General features: G+C 36.2%; 1 protein-coding gene across 3 annotated transcripts in view; it reads right to left on the bottom strand.

The window, feature by feature from the left end:
* Window positions 1-2,188: 2,188 nt before the first annotated feature.
* Window positions 2,189-20,260, bottom strand: part of GAB1 (GRB2 associated binding protein 1) — a 148,261-nt gene continuing 130,189 nt past the window's right edge. For 2 of the 3 annotated variants that reach the window (XM_053582188.1, XM_053582189.1), the window contains 4 exons: window positions 14,662-14,755; window positions 12,574-12,697; window positions 6,056-6,178; window positions 2,189-4,111 (listed from right to left, as the gene is read on the bottom strand). In XM_053582188.1, the coding sequence (XP_053438163.1) occupies window positions 3,953-4,111; window positions 6,056-6,178; window positions 12,574-12,697; window positions 14,662-14,755 (500 nt within the window). In that variant the 3' untranslated portion in view covers window positions 2,189-3,952. Of the gene's footprint in view, window positions 4,112-6,055; window positions 6,179-12,573; window positions 12,698-14,661; window positions 14,756-16,575; window positions 16,666-20,260 lie in introns of all 3 variants that reach the window. The other variant, XM_053582187.1, reaches the window with a different exon arrangement.

The following is a 20,260-nucleotide window of genomic DNA, read 5'->3' as shown; positions in this document are numbered from 1 at the left end:
TGATAATAATTCTACAGAGGGCAGCACCCGTAGCTCAGTGGGTAGGGTGCCAGCCACATACACTGAGGCTGATGGGTTTGGATTCAGCCTGGGCCAGCTAAACAACAATGACAACTACAACAACAACAAAAAAATAGTTGGGTGGTGTGGTGGGCACCTGTAGTCCCAGCTACTTGGGGAACTGAGGCAAGAGAATCACTTAAGCCCAAGAGTTGGAGGTTGCTGTGAGCTATGATGCCACAGCACTCTAACGAGGGTAACAGAGTGAGACTCTGTCTCAACAACAACAACAAAAAGCTTTGTAGTCATTCAAAATTCTAATTACCCACGCTTTCAATGATCCAAAGAAAAGGCACTAAGAGTGTATGTGAACACCCAAGAATTATAATTTGTGTCTAGCATGGTGTACAGGCATAAAATAGTTAATATTTTATTAAGTAGGCCCGTGCGGGGTTCAAACCCACCAGCCCTGCTGTACAGGGCCAGCACTCTAAGCACTGAGCTACGCGCATTCGGGTAGTAGTTAATATTTTAACAAAATATAAAAAATAGTGTTTTCTCTGAAGGGGAAAAGCAGATAACTTCCCACTAGCAGATAAAGAAAAACCCTGGTGTTCAATGTCCAGTTTAAATACATAAATAGGGAGACTTAATCCCTATTACTTAAATATAAAGAGTCTAGAAGAAATTGTTATATTAGGCATAATACATTAGAAATACATTATACATTAGAAATTAATGTATAGGCATAGCAGTATTTTATATATATGATACACACACACACACACACATCCAGACACCCTCAAAGTTCCTTTATGAAATTCTCCAGAATGGTCACAGTAGCTTATATAGTATTGATAAAGATAAAATGTATGAGTTAGTGTATAGAAAAAATACATCCTTTATAGCTTCAATGGGTTAAGTAGCTTAAATTCTTCAAGTTTGAATTTTGACTTTTGAAAGCACTGTTTAATTTGATTCAATGTGCTTAAGCATTTCAAACCTTCATAAAATATTAGTTTTTCAAAAATACAGGTAGAGAACATCAAACACGTAGGAGAAAAAACTTCTGATCTGAAACTGTCCCTTGTTTAACCAGTGGTTTTTAATCCTTTCCTGGCTGAAATCTACCTTCTTCAGGGTTGAGTTAAAACCTTTTGATTCAAATTTATTTTATAAGTGTTTATTTTAAAACCTAATAAAAATGCACATTCTAATGTGTTACACACATTATTTTGACACACTGTAGACTGCTTATGTATTACATTCTATAATAATGTATCTTTGTATAGACCTTGGAACACAACTTCAGCTATCTCTAAGGAACGAATCTCTTGAGATATGTGTTTAAAAACTGTTATTATTTGCACCTATATTTGTATGAACCACAATTTTCTTGATAGTACGTAAATAAAACAAGGCATAGAAATAAATTGGCTTCCAGTTTAATCAACTATGTATAACTCCATATTTGTATTATTCAGAAATAATTCACAAATCACATAATGCTTAGTAATGAATCTAAGTAAGTAAACAGGAATATAAACTAAAAATACATTTGTACTGATTGAAGTTTTCAGGCTTTAGGTATTGGGGTTACACAGAAAATTTTATTTAAAAAAAGATTCTAGTGCTAAAAAAATGTTTGGAAAATACTGCTCTGTAAGAAACTGTCTTTCAGTTTAATTCATTAATACAATGTTAAATTTGATTCAATTTTCTAAAGCAAAATGCCTTTCTAATACATTTCCATTCTTGGATTACTCAGAATGGGAATATTAATAAAAATTATAATGCTGTAGATCTTTAAAAATCCTGACTAACATTAAAATTTAAGAAGAAATTAGACTAAAAACATTCATAATTGCTTGATATTCTCCAATAGGCAGCTTTAAAGAAAGATGTTTATTTTTGAATTAAATATTTATTATGTTTTAAACCTCAAAATATATTTATCCTCCAGGTAACACAATTTAGTGTTTTTATACATCAACTATGTTCTGTGTTTTAATAGTTATTTTTATTGAAAAGACTTGTCCTGTAAAATTTAGATTCAGTCAAAAGGCCACACAGGATCCAGAAGGCTACACATAGCCCCAAGGCTGCCGTTCCCCACCCTTGGTTTAGGCATATTTCAATGATGTTAGATTTTATGTTGTGATTTCATTAAAACAGCTTGCACACCAAACTCAAACAATCTTTTTTATTTAAAAATTCACCTCAAAATTCACTTCTGGGTTTTAGTTTTTGTTTAAAAAGAAACAAACATTTACAGGAATCAAATGTTACTAGTCTACAATTCCTCTTGTTATGAATATTTTTAGTTTGTGGGTTGGGGGAAATAAACCTACTACATCAATTAGGCACAGCATTATGGCCAACAGGCCAGAAACCAGGACACATCTGTGTACTCAGGCAATGGTTAGAGGTCTGAATGGAGGGAGTTCTGCCTTAGCTGTGGCACTTCCATCTCTATGCTTCCTCCAATCAATACATAAGAGATTGTATGTAACTTGGTTAAAAACAAGAAAACAACTATACCTGTTTTCTAAAGTATGCTGCAAAGCCAAAACAGATGAATATAACTGTAGCCTCACTATAATTTGTGGTCTTGCTACACATGTCACAGGACCAGGTTACAGGTGAGACAAAATTATACCATCCCTCTGGTGGTTTCAGAAATTTGGTTGGAAGGGGTCCATGACTATAAGATTTCACATTATAGCAAGGCTCCAATATTTCTTAAATTGGGGCAGTGAATATCAATCACAGTACAAAATCCTGAATTCTTTCATGGAAAAGCAACAGGTGCTACATATAAGAATCACTTATATAACATCAATTTTTTAAAAAAAAATGCAGATATAAAATATTAATTGCATAGGGATTTAAATATAAGGCCAAGAAGAATATTAAGTAAAAAAAAAAAAAAATCGTAGAAAGGGCACTATGGTGTCAAAAGATAGGATTTCATTCTTAGAGTAATAAATCTGAATTACTATCTAATTAAAAATCACAGTATGTTGCTATAACTAACAGTGAATGTCAATTGCTTCATTAATTCCAAACTGGGAACCAGTACTAGGACTAACAAGAACACAACCAAAGCTCATTGTCTAAACCTGATCAGTGTATTAGCACAGCAGTGCCTGGTATGTACCTGATTAGTTATATAATCTACCTTTTGCAAATAACATTTAATACATGTTAACAAGTATAAGAGCACATCATCACTACATGCCATCAATGACCTGCAGGTGCGAGATCCTACGTGGGAGAATCTTCACTCAATGAACCAAAAATGCTGCAATTAACAAAATATAACAAAGTTCCACCATTAAAAACTAAATGCACATGAACCAGAGAACTAGGTCATGATACCAGTACATACATTATCCTCAGGATTTTGGAAGGCAATGAATGATGAGTTAAACTATACTCTGTAGTTAAGGTAATGGTCACCACCTGAAGCTTCAGGTGGAAAGCTAACTTGAGAATCTACTTCTCATCTTAATGTTGTTAGACTATAGTTTAAACAGCCATTTCCGAATCTAAAAATAGCTTAGTTAATGTAGTACTGTTATATAAAGTAGTGTGTGAGGAAAAACTCCCAAAGGAATTACGTTAAGGAACATTGGGAATCCCCAAAACAATGTTTTAAATGAAAAAGTGCATAAATACAGTAATACTACAAGTGTGTTAACTATGGAACAAATGTTTCTCTGGGAGTTAAACAATACTATTTACCCACATTATTTACATGTTATGAATTGTTCAGATACCACAAAGCACCATAGTTAAGTCTAAATTGCTTGATTATGCCTGAAAGGTTCTTTGACGTCAACTCTACTCATTTGAAGATCTACCTAGAGCAGAACTGTCAAGTCATCTTCAAACAGGATTCATCTTTACAATTCATAAGTTTATTGTTCATAAATGCAAAGTAATATTTTCATTTCATGCTCTTGGTCGGTGTTTCAGATTCTGTGGACTGCCTCCCATCTGTCCAGGCTTCCCGAGTGCTCTTTAGAGCCAGGGTCTTCTGTTGGTCAACCACAACATAATCCACTCTCTCATCTGCTACACTGCTGCCTGAGCCACTGCTTTTTTGCTGGAACACAAAGAAAAAAACATCAAGTCTCCCATGCACAGGAGTGTTTCTGAGTGAAATTTAGGCTTAAAAACACAGACACATAGGCACTGTGAATGCTCTTGAAATTCTACTGGGTCACAAAAAATAACATTAACTACTTCAAATGATTATTGTTTCTTTCCTAACTATGCACTATTTTTCCTTTAAATTTAAAATTTTTATATTTAAGAATTCAAACTAATGCTCCCATCACAGGTGAAATTCATAATAATAAGGACACCAGATACCTGGCTCATCTTTAGATGAATAATCAATACAGAGCATGATTCTCTTGTTAGCTTAAGCTTGCAAAAGATAGAATGAGAAGTTCTAACATATGTTTAATCAGAAACTTCAAAGGAGAGAATAAAAAGATTTGAGAAGCAATATTTAAAAAGATTATGACTGAGACTTTCCCAGACTTGATAAAAAATAGGAATCCAGAAAAAAAGGCAACACAACTTGTACCAAGCTGGATAAATAAAAAAGAAATCTCCGTCTAGGCACATTGCAGTGAACCTGCAGAATATCAATGACAAAGAAAAGATCCTTAAATCAGCCAGTCAGAAAAGACAGGTTACTTGCAAAGGCATTACAATTAGACTGACAGCATACTTTTCAACAGGAAAAATAGAAGCCGGATTATAGAGAGACAGTATTTTCTTTGTTGAGAGAAAATTACTGCCCATCAAAAACTGTAAATTCAAGAAAGCTCTTTCCCAAGAATCAACACAAAATAAAGATATTTAAGTTAAACAAAAACTGAAAGAACTTATTACCAATAGACCTCCACTAAAGGAACTTTTCTTTCTTTTTTTTTTTGGAGACAATGTCACTCTTGCCCTGAGTAGAGTACAGTGGTATCATTGCTCACAGCAACCTCGAATTCTGGGGCTCAAGAGTTCCTCTTGCTTCAGCCTCCCATGGAGCTTGAACTACAGGTGCCCATCACAACGCCTGGCTAATTTTTCTAATTTTTCTATTTTTAGTAGAAATGAGGTCTCGTTCTTTTTTGTTTGTTTGTTTTTTTAACTGAGACTGAGTATCACTTTGTCACACTTAGTGGACTGCTGTGGCATCATACCTCACAGCAACCTCAAACTCTTGGGCTCACGCAGTTCTCTTGCCTCAGCCTCCTTGGTTAGCTGGTACTATAGACACCTGCCACAACGCCTGGCTATCTTTTTTTTTTTTTCTTTAGCAGACCCAGGCTGGGTTCGAACCCACCAGCCCCAGAGCATGTGGCTGGTGCCCTAACCACTGAGCTACAGGCACCCCGAGATCTTGTTCTTGCTCAGGCTGGTCTCAAACTTGTGAGCTCATGCAGTCTACCTGCCTTGGCATCCCAGAGTGCTAGGGTTACAGGCATTAGCCACCATCCCAGCCTCACTAAAGGAACTTCTAAAGGATGCATTTCAGGGGGAAGAAAAATTATTAGAGGTTTGAGATACTGGAAGGAATAATTAAAAAAAGAAATTGGTAAACATGTGGGAAAATGTAAATAAAGATTTATATAATGAACATTATTATATTTATATTATAAGACGAGTAATAACAATACTAATTTGTGGGTTTAATAACAAGAAAAACTAAAATTTCGAATTATATGCCATTTTTGGCATATAATGTTAACTTGAACTAACATTTTAAACAAAGGGAAGACATTGGTTAACTTCTGAATTTGTTAAATAATTATTTCAATGGTAACCGCTAAAAAAGTAGAAAGTATATGACTTCCACAGTATTACAAAAGAAAAAAAAAAAATATCAGTCTCCATAACTTTGTTACTTGTGATTTATGAGATGGCCTTAAGTAACAGATTTTACTAAACTTAAATTAAACATGACTAACAAAATTCCCCCAAAAGAGATGATTCCTCAGGTTTGTTAAGTGTGAGTATTTGCAGAAAAGGTTTCCCTTACCTTACGTGGTGGGGTGGATTTTCCAGAGTCTAAATCTAGATCTAGGTATTCCACTTGTTTGTCTCCTTTGGGCTTGATCATTGGACTGCTTCCTCCATCAAGACTATTACTGCCAAAGAGATTCTGAAAGTATAAAACAACAAAAATCAATGGTAGAACATTCCTGAGACATTCTGTTCATCTTGTGTGCCATCTACTGAAGCCTAAGTATTTGTTTTCAAGAGGGTTTGCATGAAGAAATGTCTGCTTAGGCAACAACCTTTTAGGATTGAAATAAAATAAATAATACTTAAAAAATGGATAAAAGCCTAGTTTAGAACAAGCTAAAAGTAGTTTCAAAGGTTAAACCTGGTTCAAACTAAGATCGGGACATCAAGCAACAGTAAGCCATGGTAGCTCATTATTAAAATTATATCTGTGCTCAATTACAGTTTTACTTTACAGGATTCTTACACTCTTTACATTCAAATTAAATGAAAAACAAAACTTTCTACATTTTACTTAAAGGCTTTCACACTAAAAAAGTTTAGAGAAAGTATGTTAACTAAAGGGTATGAACACATGACTCTATCTGCAAAGTCTATTTTGTTTCAATCGTCTAGAATTTTTACATTTAATTTCCTCTGCCTTCTCTTAACTTGACCTTTTCCTTCCTAAAAGGAATTGTGCAATAGGAGTACTCTCTAAAAATAGATTTAAAAGATGGGAAGATAGATGACACCAGTGAACAATAAGAACAAACAAGCTTGAAGTGGAAAAATTTAAAAGAAATAGGCCGTGGGAGCTTGAAGAGCAATGCTAAATAAAGGAAAAGACAGCATGAACGTAGGTCCCTACGTACACTCTCTAATTACAATAGTGTTCTACACATGCTCCCATTTGTTTCCATGCTTTACCGCTTTTAAAGTCAACTAGAAATGTTCCCGACTTCTCACATGCAAGACTGTATATTACTCATTAGAGACTTTTATTTCTTGTGCTCTCTACCGTGTTGATATTAATGTTCATACATTATTTCTTACTTTGGAAAAAACCCATGATGATTTAACAAACTTAAGGATATACACCTGTTGTGATGAATAATTAGAAATGTGCATACAGCCAGTTTTGTTCATTCTCTTCTATTGCTACTTCATTTCTTTTTGCTCAGGTTAAACAGAGAAATCTGTGCTTTAGGGAAAAGACATGTGCTAGAAAAATGTTGAGTCTATTCCCTTATCTGGTAGCAGGCTGGTGACAGCTGGTTTAAAACCTTTTTGTGAAATCGGAAAAGGTACTCCTCCCTCCAGGGTGATGCAGCTCTGTGCAAGGCCCTACAGCTTAGTTGGCAGCACGTAGGCCTGCATTTCATATACCAGGTATGCAGTGGGTGTGCAGTGTACTGTTCATACTGCGTACTGCAAGAGGTATGTTTATGTAGTAAACAACCCACACAACTCAATGTGAGGGTCATATTTGGAGTAATAGATTTTTAAACCAAATGTATTAACTATTGCCAATAAAACATTAAATCAATTTATACAAATAGCAAGCTCCCCCCTTTTTTCTAACTCATGAAGAAAGTGAAATGAACTTTCCCCCTTGAATGACTATGTATTTAATATTCACACAGAAAAAAAAATCAGCCTTGAATGTCTATAAATTTCTATATTCAAATATAATCAACAAAAGAGGACATATCCTGCACTTCCTCGACTAGAAATGTCTAGAAATGTAGAAATGTTCTCAGCATCACAAGGCTCTAAAAGAAACCCTCAAATTCGTGACCTAAACACTTAATCCCAATAAATTCCTCCTAACAGAATTTATCAGAATTGTTAAATGTTTTTATGTCTAATTATTACTAGAATTGGACATTTTTTTATCCTTAAATACTGTTAAAATTTGTGTCCTCAAGGAAGTCTATTTGCTCTTGATTTAATCTTTACTGGGAACAGCCTATGTCTAGTCTAGCTTTTCACCAGTATTTTCACAAAACAGTTTAGAAAAGATCTAAGATTCTAAGAGTTACTGTTAAGTATCTGTGAATTAAATAATAAGACAAAATTGTAGTCCCAGCTTTTTCTAAAATTCTTTTAAAAATGTAAAATTTGGGTGGCACCTGCGGCTCACTGACTAGGGTGCCGGCCCCATATGCCAAGGGTGGCAGGTTTGAACCCGGCCCCGGCCAAACTGCAACAAAAAATAGCTGGGCATTGTGGCAGGTGCCTGTAGTCCCAGCTACTTGGGAGGCTGAGGCAAAAGAATCACCTAAGCCCAAGAGCTGGAGGTTGCTGTGAGCTGTGACGCCATAGCTCTCTACTGAGGGCAACAAAGTAAGACTGTCTCTGAAAAAAAAAAAAAAAGAAAGAAAGAAAAAGAAAATGTAAAATCCGCAGGGCACAGTGGTTCACATCTGTAATCCTAGCACTCTGGAGGCCAAAGCAGGAGGATCACTGAGGAGTTTGAGGTTGCTGTGAGCTAGGGTGACGCCATGGCACTCTAGCCTGTAGCAGCAGAGTGAAACTCTATGTCTTAAAAAAAAAAAAGTAAAATCATTTAGCATTTTTGTTATTACATAACATGATGTATATTTTTAGTAATAGTGTCCCATCATTTGAATTCCAGGTATAATAGTGAGGGTTCACTTGATGAATGCATGACTTTTGATCTTCATACCAAAGCATGAACAGCATCAATAATTCACTGTTTCATTATCTATCTCATGATCACTATTTAGGAAATGTATTGTGCTTCAAAATTTCAATTTATGTATGTTAATCTTCATTGTATATGTAAACCAGATTTGCTCTGATCCTATCTCAACTTTTCTAAGATTATTTTTGTTTTACTGACTTCATCAATCCAAGAACACATTATGTTTTGGGAACTTTTATGGTTTTCCATCAATGCATTAATTTCCAATATCTGAAGCAGTTTGGTAAATATTGCTACAGCTATCACATTCTTTTCTAAGGAAGAGTTGTATGGACTGTGATGAGCACTTGTAGTTGGTAGTATAAGGACATGGAAATGACACAGGTGACTTTCCTATCATGCCTGGTAGATAGGTACTTCTGTAAGACATTTTGCTTATTTTGAACACTTAGCACCTGAGCCATTTTTGCTTATTTCTAAGTTGGGACCCAAGTACTTTGGAAATTCACCAAATGGTGGTTATTTTGACACTTCTACTGGCAAATAAAAGTACCTTTCTGGCTTAATGTCCTAAGATCTAAAAAACCAATTTTGCATGTTGATTTTCTTTGGCCTCCCATTGTAATGTTCTTCTAATCTTTTCCCTTCACTTAACCTTTACCAATGATGAGTCACACTTGGAGACTCTCCTATTATGTAGTCTTTCCAAGATTTTTATGGCTATTTATTATTCCAGGCAAAAGGACAGACTCTTTGGTACCTCAGAAGACACTCGACTTTTATTAAAAAAAAGTTCAGCAACTAAATAAAGATGAAAACTGATTACAATATCTACTCTGATATAATATTTAGGATTTACTTAGATTCTTACTAGAATGTATTTAATATAAGGAAAACAAAACTAAGATAATAATAATAAAATACCATTGATCAAGCTGAACATTATTAATACAAAAGCAAAAGGCAATAAAAATTGTCCTACCTTGAAAAATCAGTGAAAGCATTATTAATATAGTTCATTTTATTCTATCTCAATGATGTCAAAAATATTTTAAATTCTATTATTTGAGTGTTTTATAAATTTGAATATTATCTATATTTTTATTTTTAGAGACATGGTCTCGTGGTGTTGCCCAGGCCTCAAACTCCTGGGGTCAAGGGAACATCCTTAGCTTTCTAGGCCGCTGGAACTAAAGGTGTGAGCCACTGTGCTCAGTTAAACTTGATAGTATTTTAAAGTTAACTAATTTAAGCACTAAATAAAACCCTTCATATCACTTAATCATGTTTCCTGACATCGCATAGTTCTGAAAAACTTAGGTTTTTCCTAACATCTTTTAAGGAAGAAAACACAAATTCATTGACAGAATTGGGCTTTGTATTTTATGCCTCCAAACTGGATTATTTCATTATTTTATTTAATTTGAGGCAGAATCTCACAGTTACCCTGGGTAGAATGCTGTGGTATCATCGTGGCTCATAGCAACCTCAAACTCTTGGGCTTAAGCAATCCTCTTGCCTCAGCCTCCCAAGTTGCTGGGACTATTGGTGCTTGCCACCACATTCAACTAGTTTTTCTATTTTTAGTAGACACAGGGTCTTGCTCTTATGCTCAGGCTGGTCTTGAATTCTTGAGCTCAAGCAATTCACCTACCTCGGCCTCCCAGAGTGCTAGGATTACAAGCATAAGCTACCATAGTCGACTTGTTTTACAGAAAATAAGGTCACTACAATGTTACTCTTTCCAAATTTTGACATTAGGTATTTGCTTATTCTGGCAGATACTGCCTGGTTGTTGCCCAAGACCTACTCTCTGCTCTCCCATATGAATGGGATTTGTAGGTGGGCCCACTGTATGGCTCTGCTGGCTAGCTCCTTTTGTGTCTAAGTGTGGCCAAACAGGCTAAGTGCTGGGTAACAGTTTGTATACAGCAGTTTCCAGGAAACTTTTTATGAGGCAGCTGGGCCACACTTTTTGCTTCTTCCTCCTTCCTCTACCCTAGAGCTTGGAATGTGACTCTGCTGGCAAGAGCACCAACTTGTCCTATGAGCATGCCAGCCATACCTAGGGAACAGCACGGAAGAGGCCTGACTCTTTGAAGACTGTAGAATAGAGCTGCTACAACAGCCCTAGAATGACTATCTCTGGACTTTTACATAACAAAGAAATAAACTTCTCTCTTAAGTCACATTATTTATTTTGTTACTCAGAGGTAACCCTAATCATAACTGATACACTTACCTACTAAAATACAAATAACAGAGTAAGAATTAAATCTGACTTAAGTAAAGGTAAAAGTAAAATACTTAAATAAAAATTAAAATTGATTTCAACTGATAGTGTACATTAAACTAAAAAACGTTAAAGTTGATTTGTATTTTTTTTTTTGGAGACAGAGTCTCAAGCTGTCACCCTGGGTAGAGTGCTGTGATGTCACAGCTCATAACAACCTCCAACTCTTGGACTTAAGCCATTCTCTTGCCTCAGCCTCCCAGGTAGCAGGGACTACAGGTGCCCATTACAATTCCCAGCTAATTATTGTTGCAGTTGTCATTGCTGTTTGGCTAGCCTGGATTGGGTTCAAATCCACCAACTTTGGTGTATGTGGCTAGTGCCGTAACCACTGTGCTACAGACGCCAACCAGTTGGTTTGTATTTTTAAATATCTGAAGAATTTTCTGGCAACCATCTGATTTCTGGGGAACCAAATGCCTGCTATTAGAAAATTGTGGTGATATGACCAATCTGAAACAAGTTATGTTTATAACAGGTCTTCTTAAATCTTTAAGCCTATGTAAAGGTGTCTTACTGAAAGATTATCAAAGAAATTCCACATCAAACCATTTCATCATAGGAGTACTGTGACACAGACCTGCATTAAAAAATATTTTCAGTACATATATATATATTTTGGGGGACAGAGTCATTTTGTCACCCTTGGTACAGTGCTGTGGCATCCTTAACTCACAGCAACCTCAAACTCTTGGGTTCAAGTGATTCTCTTGCCTCAGCCTCCCATGTAGCTGGGACTACAGGCACCCACCACAATACCTGGCTATTTTTTTTTTTTTTTGTACAGACAGAGTCTCCCTTTATAGCCCTTGGGTAAAGTGCCGTGGCCTCACACAGCTCACAGCAACCTCCAACTCCTGGGCTTAAGCGATTCTCTTGCTTCAGCCTCCCGAGTAGCTGGGACTACAGGCACCCGCCACAACGCCCGGCTATTTTTTGGTTGCAGTTTGGCCGGGGCTGGGTTTGAACCCGCCACCCTCGGTATATTGGGCTGGCGCCTTACTGACTGAGCCACAGGAGCCGCCCTACCCGGCTATTTTTTAGAGACAGGGTCTCACTCTTGCTCAGGCTGGTCTCAAACTCATGAGCTCAGGCAATCCGGCCACCTCGGCTTCCCAAGTGCTGGGATTACAGGTGTGTATACCACAGTATATTTTCTTGAAGAGTGCCAAAATTAAAGTACATGTTAAATGAGATATTAACTGGAAACTCTCGTTTTTCTCTTAATTTTTTAAAAATTCGAGACAGAGTCTTATTATGTTGCCCATGCTGGCCTCCAAATCCTGGGATCAAGCAATCCTCTTGCCTAAGCCTTCTGAGTAGCTGGGACTATAGACTTGTACCACTGCATCTGGCCACTTCTTTTTTTTTTTTTAAACTCATTTATAGTACATTTTGTCCTTTTATTGGCCTTACACTTTATGATATTATTTTTTGAAAGCATTCTTAAAAGTTGTCTTTTATTGCTCTTCCTTAAGTAAATAAATAAAGATGTGAGGGTAAAACCCAGAGACTGGAAGAAATGGTCTAGCTTGAATGATTTAAAGCTTCTCAGGAAGGGAGAAGTTAAGATGAAGAGCTTACATACCGGGTCTTCACTGGACAGGTTTGGGTTCATGGGGACATAATTCTCTTCACTGTCATGGGAGTCGCTGCTTGATGTCGTGCTGTGCACTGAATCTGGTCGGGGAGACATGGGAAACCTGGAGGAGCTGAGAACAAAGATTATCATCACAAACATACCCTTGACAAAAATTTCTAAAAGTACACGCAAATAAAAACGCAACAGTTTGCATCCTTTCAGAAATATTCCCTCATGTTTACAATAATTTATTGTACATATTTACCATAACATTCAAACATACAATTAATAATTATAGCTGTACTATAAAAATATATTTTGGACATCAGATTATCTGTGTAAAACAACGGAACAAAATGTCACCAGCGACTTGGGCATAAACAGAAAGTCATACACATAAAATAGAAAATTTATGGGCAAGAGACATGAAGAACCTTTTCCCAAGATGACAGACAAATGGCCAACGAACCCATGAAAAAATGCTCATCATTCGTAATCATCACAGAAATGCAAATCAAAACCAGTCACCTAACTCCAGTGAGAAAAGCCCACATCACAAGGTCTGCAGATGCTGGCACAGTGTGGAGAGAGAGGAATACTCACACACCGTTGGTGGGACTGCAAAGTAATACAGTCCTTTTGGAAAAAAGTATGGAGAATCCTCAAAGAGCTAAAAGCAGACCTCCATTTGATCCCAAACCATTACTAGCTATCTACTTGGAAGAAAAAATACCATTGTATCAGAAGGAATTTGCTCGTCAATGTTTACAGCAGCTCAATTCACAAATGCAAAGATATAGAAACAACCCAAGAGCCCATCAACACAAACGGATTAATAAACTGTGGTGTATGTATACATGGAATACTATTCAGCCATAAAAAGATGGAGACTTCATATCTTTTGTGCTTACCTGGATGGATATGGATAACATTCTCCTAACTAAGTATCTCAAGAATGGACAAGCAAGCATCTCATGTACTCACTACTAAATTGAAACTAGTAGAATAGTAAGTCCAGGCCCACATGAGAGAAAAACTCAAATTAAATTCAAGAAGGAGGTCAGGGGAGGTAGAGGGGGCTTGATAAGTTCCCACCTAACAGGTACCACGTAGGGGCACATGGCACACCTCCTCGATGAAGAACGCGACTACAACTCGGACTTTACCTTACAAACCCAAACAATGTAACCTAATCATATGTACCTTCATATTAATCTGAAATAAAAATTCCTATTTTTAAAAAAAGCTATACGTATATATACATAAAACACAAACACATGTTCAACACAGGTTTTTAACTTCATAAATTCTTGCTTCCCTATTTTATTCAAATATATCTCAATTAAATAATCTCCATAATATTACCATATTTTCCAGATTAGTAGTTCTGGTTTCATGAACCCTTCACACTTAAAAAATATTGCAAACCCCAAGGAATTTTTGTATATGAGTTATAGCTATTGATATTTACCATATTAGAAACAAAAACAGAAATATTTTATAAACACAAGAATATACAACAATACATGTTCTATAACAGCTGTCAAGACAGTATCATTACATAATCATGCAGCCTTTGCAAGACTCCATTATACACTCTTAAGAGGAGAATGAAAAAGGCAAATAATAACTTAGTATCCTCTTTCTTTCTTTTTTTTATTGAGACTGAGTCTCACTCTGTCACCCTGGGTAGAGTGTCATGGCGTCATAGCTCACAGCAACCTCAAACTCCTGGGCTCCAGTGATCCTCTTGCCTCAGCCTCTCGTGTAGCTGGCACTATAGGTGCCTACCACAACACCGAGCTAAGTTTTCTATTTTTAGTAGAGATGGGGTATCACTCTTGCTCAGGATACTCTCAAACACCTGAGCTCAGGCAATCCACCAGCCTTGGCCTCCCAGAATGCTGGGATTTCAGGTGTGAGCCACTGCACCTTGCCAGTATCTTAGTATCTTAATGAAATTAGTTTTGACTGTACAGAATCCCAGACCATCCATTGATAACTACTGTAAATATCTTCCATGATGATGAACAATTCTAATTCTAGATAGTCATCTTATTCAAACAAACTATGTATTTTAAACAAAGGACTTACTCTCGAGCAAAACTCCTAGTGATGGGAGACCTAACTGGTGCTTGTAATTCTTCCCATTCTGGTAAAGGTTTTATTTCTAAGGGTGCTGGCTTGGCTGAAAAAAAAAAGAGAAAAAGAGATTTTTAGGGTATAGAAATTCGGGAAAAAAATAAGATCCTCTCTACATATCTTTACTTATATCTGATAGCCAAAGTAAACCTCAGACTATCTAGTTTCACACATTGAAATGAGGTTCATGGATATTCAAGGTCACACACACCTAAATTATTAATGAAAAAAGCTGATCAGGTAATGTTTCATGATTGTTACCTCAAAGCCTAAAGCTCTATTACATGTTATATCTTAATTTAAGCAAATATTTTGACTATAACCTTTTTTTTTTTTATTGTTGGGGATTCATTGAGGGTACAATAAGCCAGTTAGACTATAACCTTAATGATAAAAAGAAAGAGTAGCAACCCAAATCCTTTTTAGTTGCCTGATTTATAGTTTTCCTTATTCACTAATCCTTTTACTAATTTTATCTTCCATATTAAAATTTAGTCATTGATGTAAAAAACATTCCCATTCTTCAATATTAAAGCATACACATGTAACTATACATATAAAATGATGCATAGAAACTATTAACAAAACTTAGTTAAAACCAAAAATCAAGAAAAGAATTCATGATAAAATATTTTAAAATAATTCATGCCCAGTCTAAAAACAAAACAAAATAGCAATAGTATCTTTAGATCCAAATCTGGTCTGAGAAAAGGCCATAATTAATTTAAACAATTACCTCAAAATTTTAGCTTAATTTAGCCAAAGAATCATTTGTCAAATCATATAAAATTAAGTAAAAGTTAGTATTTTGTTTTATTTATAAGTGGCCTTTACTTATTACCTTATTATTATAGTAGACAGTTATCACACTAGACTGTACCAGAGTTCTTAGCCCTTTTCTTAAAACTGAGATATTTTTCAGAAATTTATGGACTAAAAGAACTATTATTAAAACAATACTATTTTTTTTTGCAGTTTTTGGCCAGGGCTGGGTTTGAACCTACCACCTCCAGTATATGGGGCTGGAGCCTACTGCTTGAGCCACAGGCACCACCCAAAACAATACTATTTGTTAATATTAGTTGTATTTTAGGAGATTACTTAAACATATTAGATAAATATTTTAGTTATATTTTGTCCTGCCACTCTAAACAAAAATTTTCATTTTTCTGGTTTCCCTATACTACAGTCTTTGTCCATATACGCATAATTTTAATCAACTGTTATAATAACCATAAAGCTACAAAATAGGTGGCCATTTTAAAGGAGTATACAGATTGAGGATCATAACTAAGTATTTTTGTCAACTCAAATATAAGGAAGACTAAATTAGTTTATTAAAATTGAGTTGAAACTATTTTCCTTGCTTATATACTTAAAATATTATGCTGACTGAAAGTATTTCTTTAACTCGTAACATTTTACTTTTTTGATACCCAAAGGCTAAAAGCAGTTTAGCTTTCAATTTCTAAGTAATGGCACAATTAATCCTGGAAAATGATTCTTTACTCTCTCAGAACAGGATGTATACATTACACATAAACACAGGAGACAAATGGAACTCCCAAATGGTTCACACATCTAAAGAAAACAATACATTGTTGTCTAAAAAGATTAAAAGAATAATGCAAAAGGACAATACTGAATATCACACGCTATCAAATATCTAACATGCCGCTGTTAATGGCATAACAAATAGACTTGTGTATTATGGGAAGCATTCACTTTAGAAAAAACATGCTGGGAAGTTGCATTTACAACAGCAGTAGCATTTAAGGCTCTTCTTTTTTGCCTTTTAAGGAGAAAACATTATGAAATAAATAAATTCCCAATGCCCCATACAGCATGCGGTGCTAAAGTACATACCCTTTCTTCTTGTAGCAAAGTCACCTATGGTTTGTGAATCAGTTCGCTCTAAACCATGGGGTTTGGGTCTTAAAATTTTAGGACTTTGACCTAATTGGTAAAAAGAAGACGCTCTTTTATTATAATGTTATTTTTAAATTGGAAAATGGATTCTGTCAAAAAGCAACAGAGCCCAGTGCAGAAATGTTACATCTCAAAAGCATAAACAAAATTTTGTTTGTGGCAACTATTTCAATCTTGCTACACATAAGCATGCTCAGCACCAGGGAAAGGAGAAGTTACATGCAACAACATAATAAGCAAAGGGTTGTAAGGGGACGGCAGGATTTTAGTGGGATAACCAGCTTTAGTTAGGGGAAAAGAAGAAAAACAAATGCCATGTTAGTTTTTCTTCTAACATGTCTTAGAAGACTGGATCATTAAAAAATTATAAAATCCTTTGGTCAGATCTTGAGAAAGCACAAAGGCCTGCTGCCCGATAATATCATTCTTATAATTTGGTAGAAATGTTTTTAAAACCTTAATCTGACAATTCCAACATCTCTGACAAAAATTGTTCTAAAGAAGCAGATGGCCACTATAATATTTGCTAATCTAAAACCAAAACCAAGACCAGTATTTCTTTCTTTCCCCTGGACACCCAGTGGCTTCCCAATCACTTCATCTTACACTCATCAGATGTTTGGATTCTGGGACTACTGATTGATTGCCTAGCTTCAATTTAACTATGTGAAAGCATAAATTGAAACTGAGTTTCTTTCCAGTCTCTGTCACATACAAGTACACTGAGAACAGCATGAGGCTAAGATCCAGCCGTGAGTTTCCTGCCTTTCCCATTAGAAGCCTGAATGCCAGAGTAGCAGTAGTTTTGAATCAGTGATTTAAGGTGCTCTATTCTCAAAGTCACCAAATGTTTTCTTTTATTGGAATTTAACACAATTGAGTTAATATCTCTGAGATGGCAAAACTACAATTTGCTGGTTAAATGCTGATATCTTACACCTTATCTACCAAAATCTGTAAGTTTCTTTCCTTTTTTTTTTTTTTTTTAACATGTTAACGATTTTGTTTAACTCATTAATCCCTGAGGGAACCAGACAGATGGCTTACCAGCCCTCCCCCAAACCCAATGAACACACACTTGTAGATGAAGAATGTGCAAATGGAGGCAAAACTTGTAAGTTTCTTAAAATGTGATTTTCTGGGCTATAAAAAATGAAAATTCTCTCATTAATCAATTTTCTAAGTTAGACAATTAATGTATCAAGCTTATTCAGAAATGAGGCAGGTTGAGTTTAAAATGTTAGTATTAAAATTTGGAGCAAGAGCCACTCCCTGCCCCTAATGCTATCCATGGGTATCCAATGCTGCATGCCAGCAGGGCACTTTTCTAAAACAAAACAAAAAGTCAGCGTTTTAAACTTCCCCAAATAATGTATTGCCCTTCAAAAATAGTACGAGGCAGAGGGTAAGTTTTGCTATTAAAAAAATCATTTATTTTTAAGAGCTGAAAGGCCCTTACAGATCAAAGTCAACTTTGTCATTTTAGGATTGAGATTCTACAGGAGGATGAAGAGGTTAAGTGACTTGGTTAAGGTCACACACTTGTCAGAGGCAGAATTAAGACTTTCTCTAGCCTGCCACCTGCTGGTATGATACCACAGTACTATGCCATCCCTTTTGGGAGATGGACTTAAAAGCAAGCAGACAGCCCTCAGAATGGGAGAAGATATTTCAGGTTATGTCTCCAACAAAGGTTTAATAACTAGAATCCACAGAGAACTCAAACATATTAGCAAGAAAAGAACAAGTGATCCCATCGCAGGCTGGGCAAGGGACTTGAAGAGAAACTTCTCTGAAGAAGACAGGCACATAGCTTACAGAAAGATGAAAAAATGCTCATCATCCTTAATCATCAGAGAAATGCAAATCAAAACTACTCTGAGATATCATCGAACTCTAGTAAGATTAGCCCATATCACAAAATCCCAAGACCAGAGATGTTGGCATGGATGTGGAGAAAAGGGAACATTTCTACCCTGCTGGTGGGAATGCAAATTAATATGTTCCTTTTGGAAAGATGTTTGGAGAACACTTAGAGATCTAAAAATAGACCTGCCACTCGATCCTATAAGTCCGCTACTAGATATATACCCAGAAAACCAAAAATCACATTATAACAAAGATATTTGTACCAGAATGTTTATTGCAGCCCAATTCATAGTTGCTAAGTCATGAAAAAAGCCCAAGTACCCATCGATCCACGAATGGATTAATAAATTGTGGTATATGTACACCATGGAATATTATGCAGCCTTAAAGAAAGATGGAGACTTTACCTCTTTCATGTTTACATGGATGAAGCTGGAACATATTCTTCTTAGTAAAGTATCTCAAGAATGGAAGAAAAAGTATCCAATGTACTCAGCCCTACTATGAAACTAATTTATAGCTTTCATATGAAAGCTATAACCCAATTATAACCTAAGAATATGGGGAAAAGGAAAAAGGAGGGAGGGGAGGATAGGCAGAGGGAGGGTGATTGGTGGGACCACACCTATGCTGCATCTTACAAGAGTACATGTGGGGCGGCGCCTGTGGCTCAGTCGGTAGGGCGCTGGCCCCATATACCGAGGGTGGCGGGTTCAAACTCAGCCCCAGCCAAACTGCAACCAAAAAATAGCCGGGCGTTGTGGCAGGCGCCTGTAGTCCCAGCTACTTGGGAGGCTGAGGCAAGAGAATCGCTTAAGCCCAGGAGTTGGAGGTTGCTGTGAGCTGTGTGAGGCCACGGCACTCTACCGCGTGCCATAAAGTGAGACTCTGTCTCTACAAAAAAAAAACAAAACAAGAGTACATGTGAAACTTACTAAATGTAGAATATAAATGTCTTAACACAATAACTAAGAAAATGCCAGGAAGGCTACATTAACCAGTGTAATGAAAATATGTCAAATTGTATATAAAACCAGGGTATGGTGCCCCATGATTGCATTAATGTACACAGCTATGATTTAATAATGAATAAATTAAAAAAAAAAAAAGAAAAGAAAACTCGCACTTGGGGAGCTCAGTTTTGAACTCTTCGGTGCAGTTTGAGATCTTACAGCACTCCATGGACACAGTCACAAACTAAGAAACTAGAGAAAGGAAGATGTGTGCTAATTACTACACTTGTGTACAGCTGACATGACTCTGAATACCTAGGTGTGGCTAGGGATGCCACATACAGCTGGTGTATGGATGATGTGAGGTTCAAAAATTACAAAATGCTCTTAGAACTGCTTCTGGCTTGCTGGCCTGTCTGCTGTCCTCCTTTTCTGAAAGACCCATTCTCGGTAGCTCTTCCCCTTCCTCCTAATTTTTACTACTGTGATTATCTCCCAGTGGGCACTCTGTATTTCTCAATTTCAAGCCCTCAGGATCTTATCTATGCTTATGGTTAAATAATCAAGGTCACATGACTGCTAAATCTACCTACTTATGGGTTTTTACTTTTTCTCTGGTTCTACACTTTAAATGCCTGACAGGTCACCTCCAATTTTCCTCCCACTCCTGAAACTATTTCTCTTCTGAACCAATCCATTTTCCAACTCCAACAGCCTTAGCAATGGCGCCCTTTCCTGGATCCATAAGCACAGAACCTCGGGGTCATATTTTAGTAGTCTATCTCCTTCAACTATGTGTA

Source organism: Nycticebus coucang, chromosome 1 (genome assembly GCF_027406575.1).
Source record: "Nycticebus coucang isolate mNycCou1 chromosome 1, mNycCou1.pri, whole genome shotgun sequence".
NCBI lineage: Eukaryota > Metazoa > Chordata > Mammalia > Primates > Lorisidae > Nycticebus > Nycticebus coucang.
The sequence above is the reverse complement of the archived record's forward strand: the minus strand, read 5'-3'. Positions and strand labels throughout refer to the sequence as shown.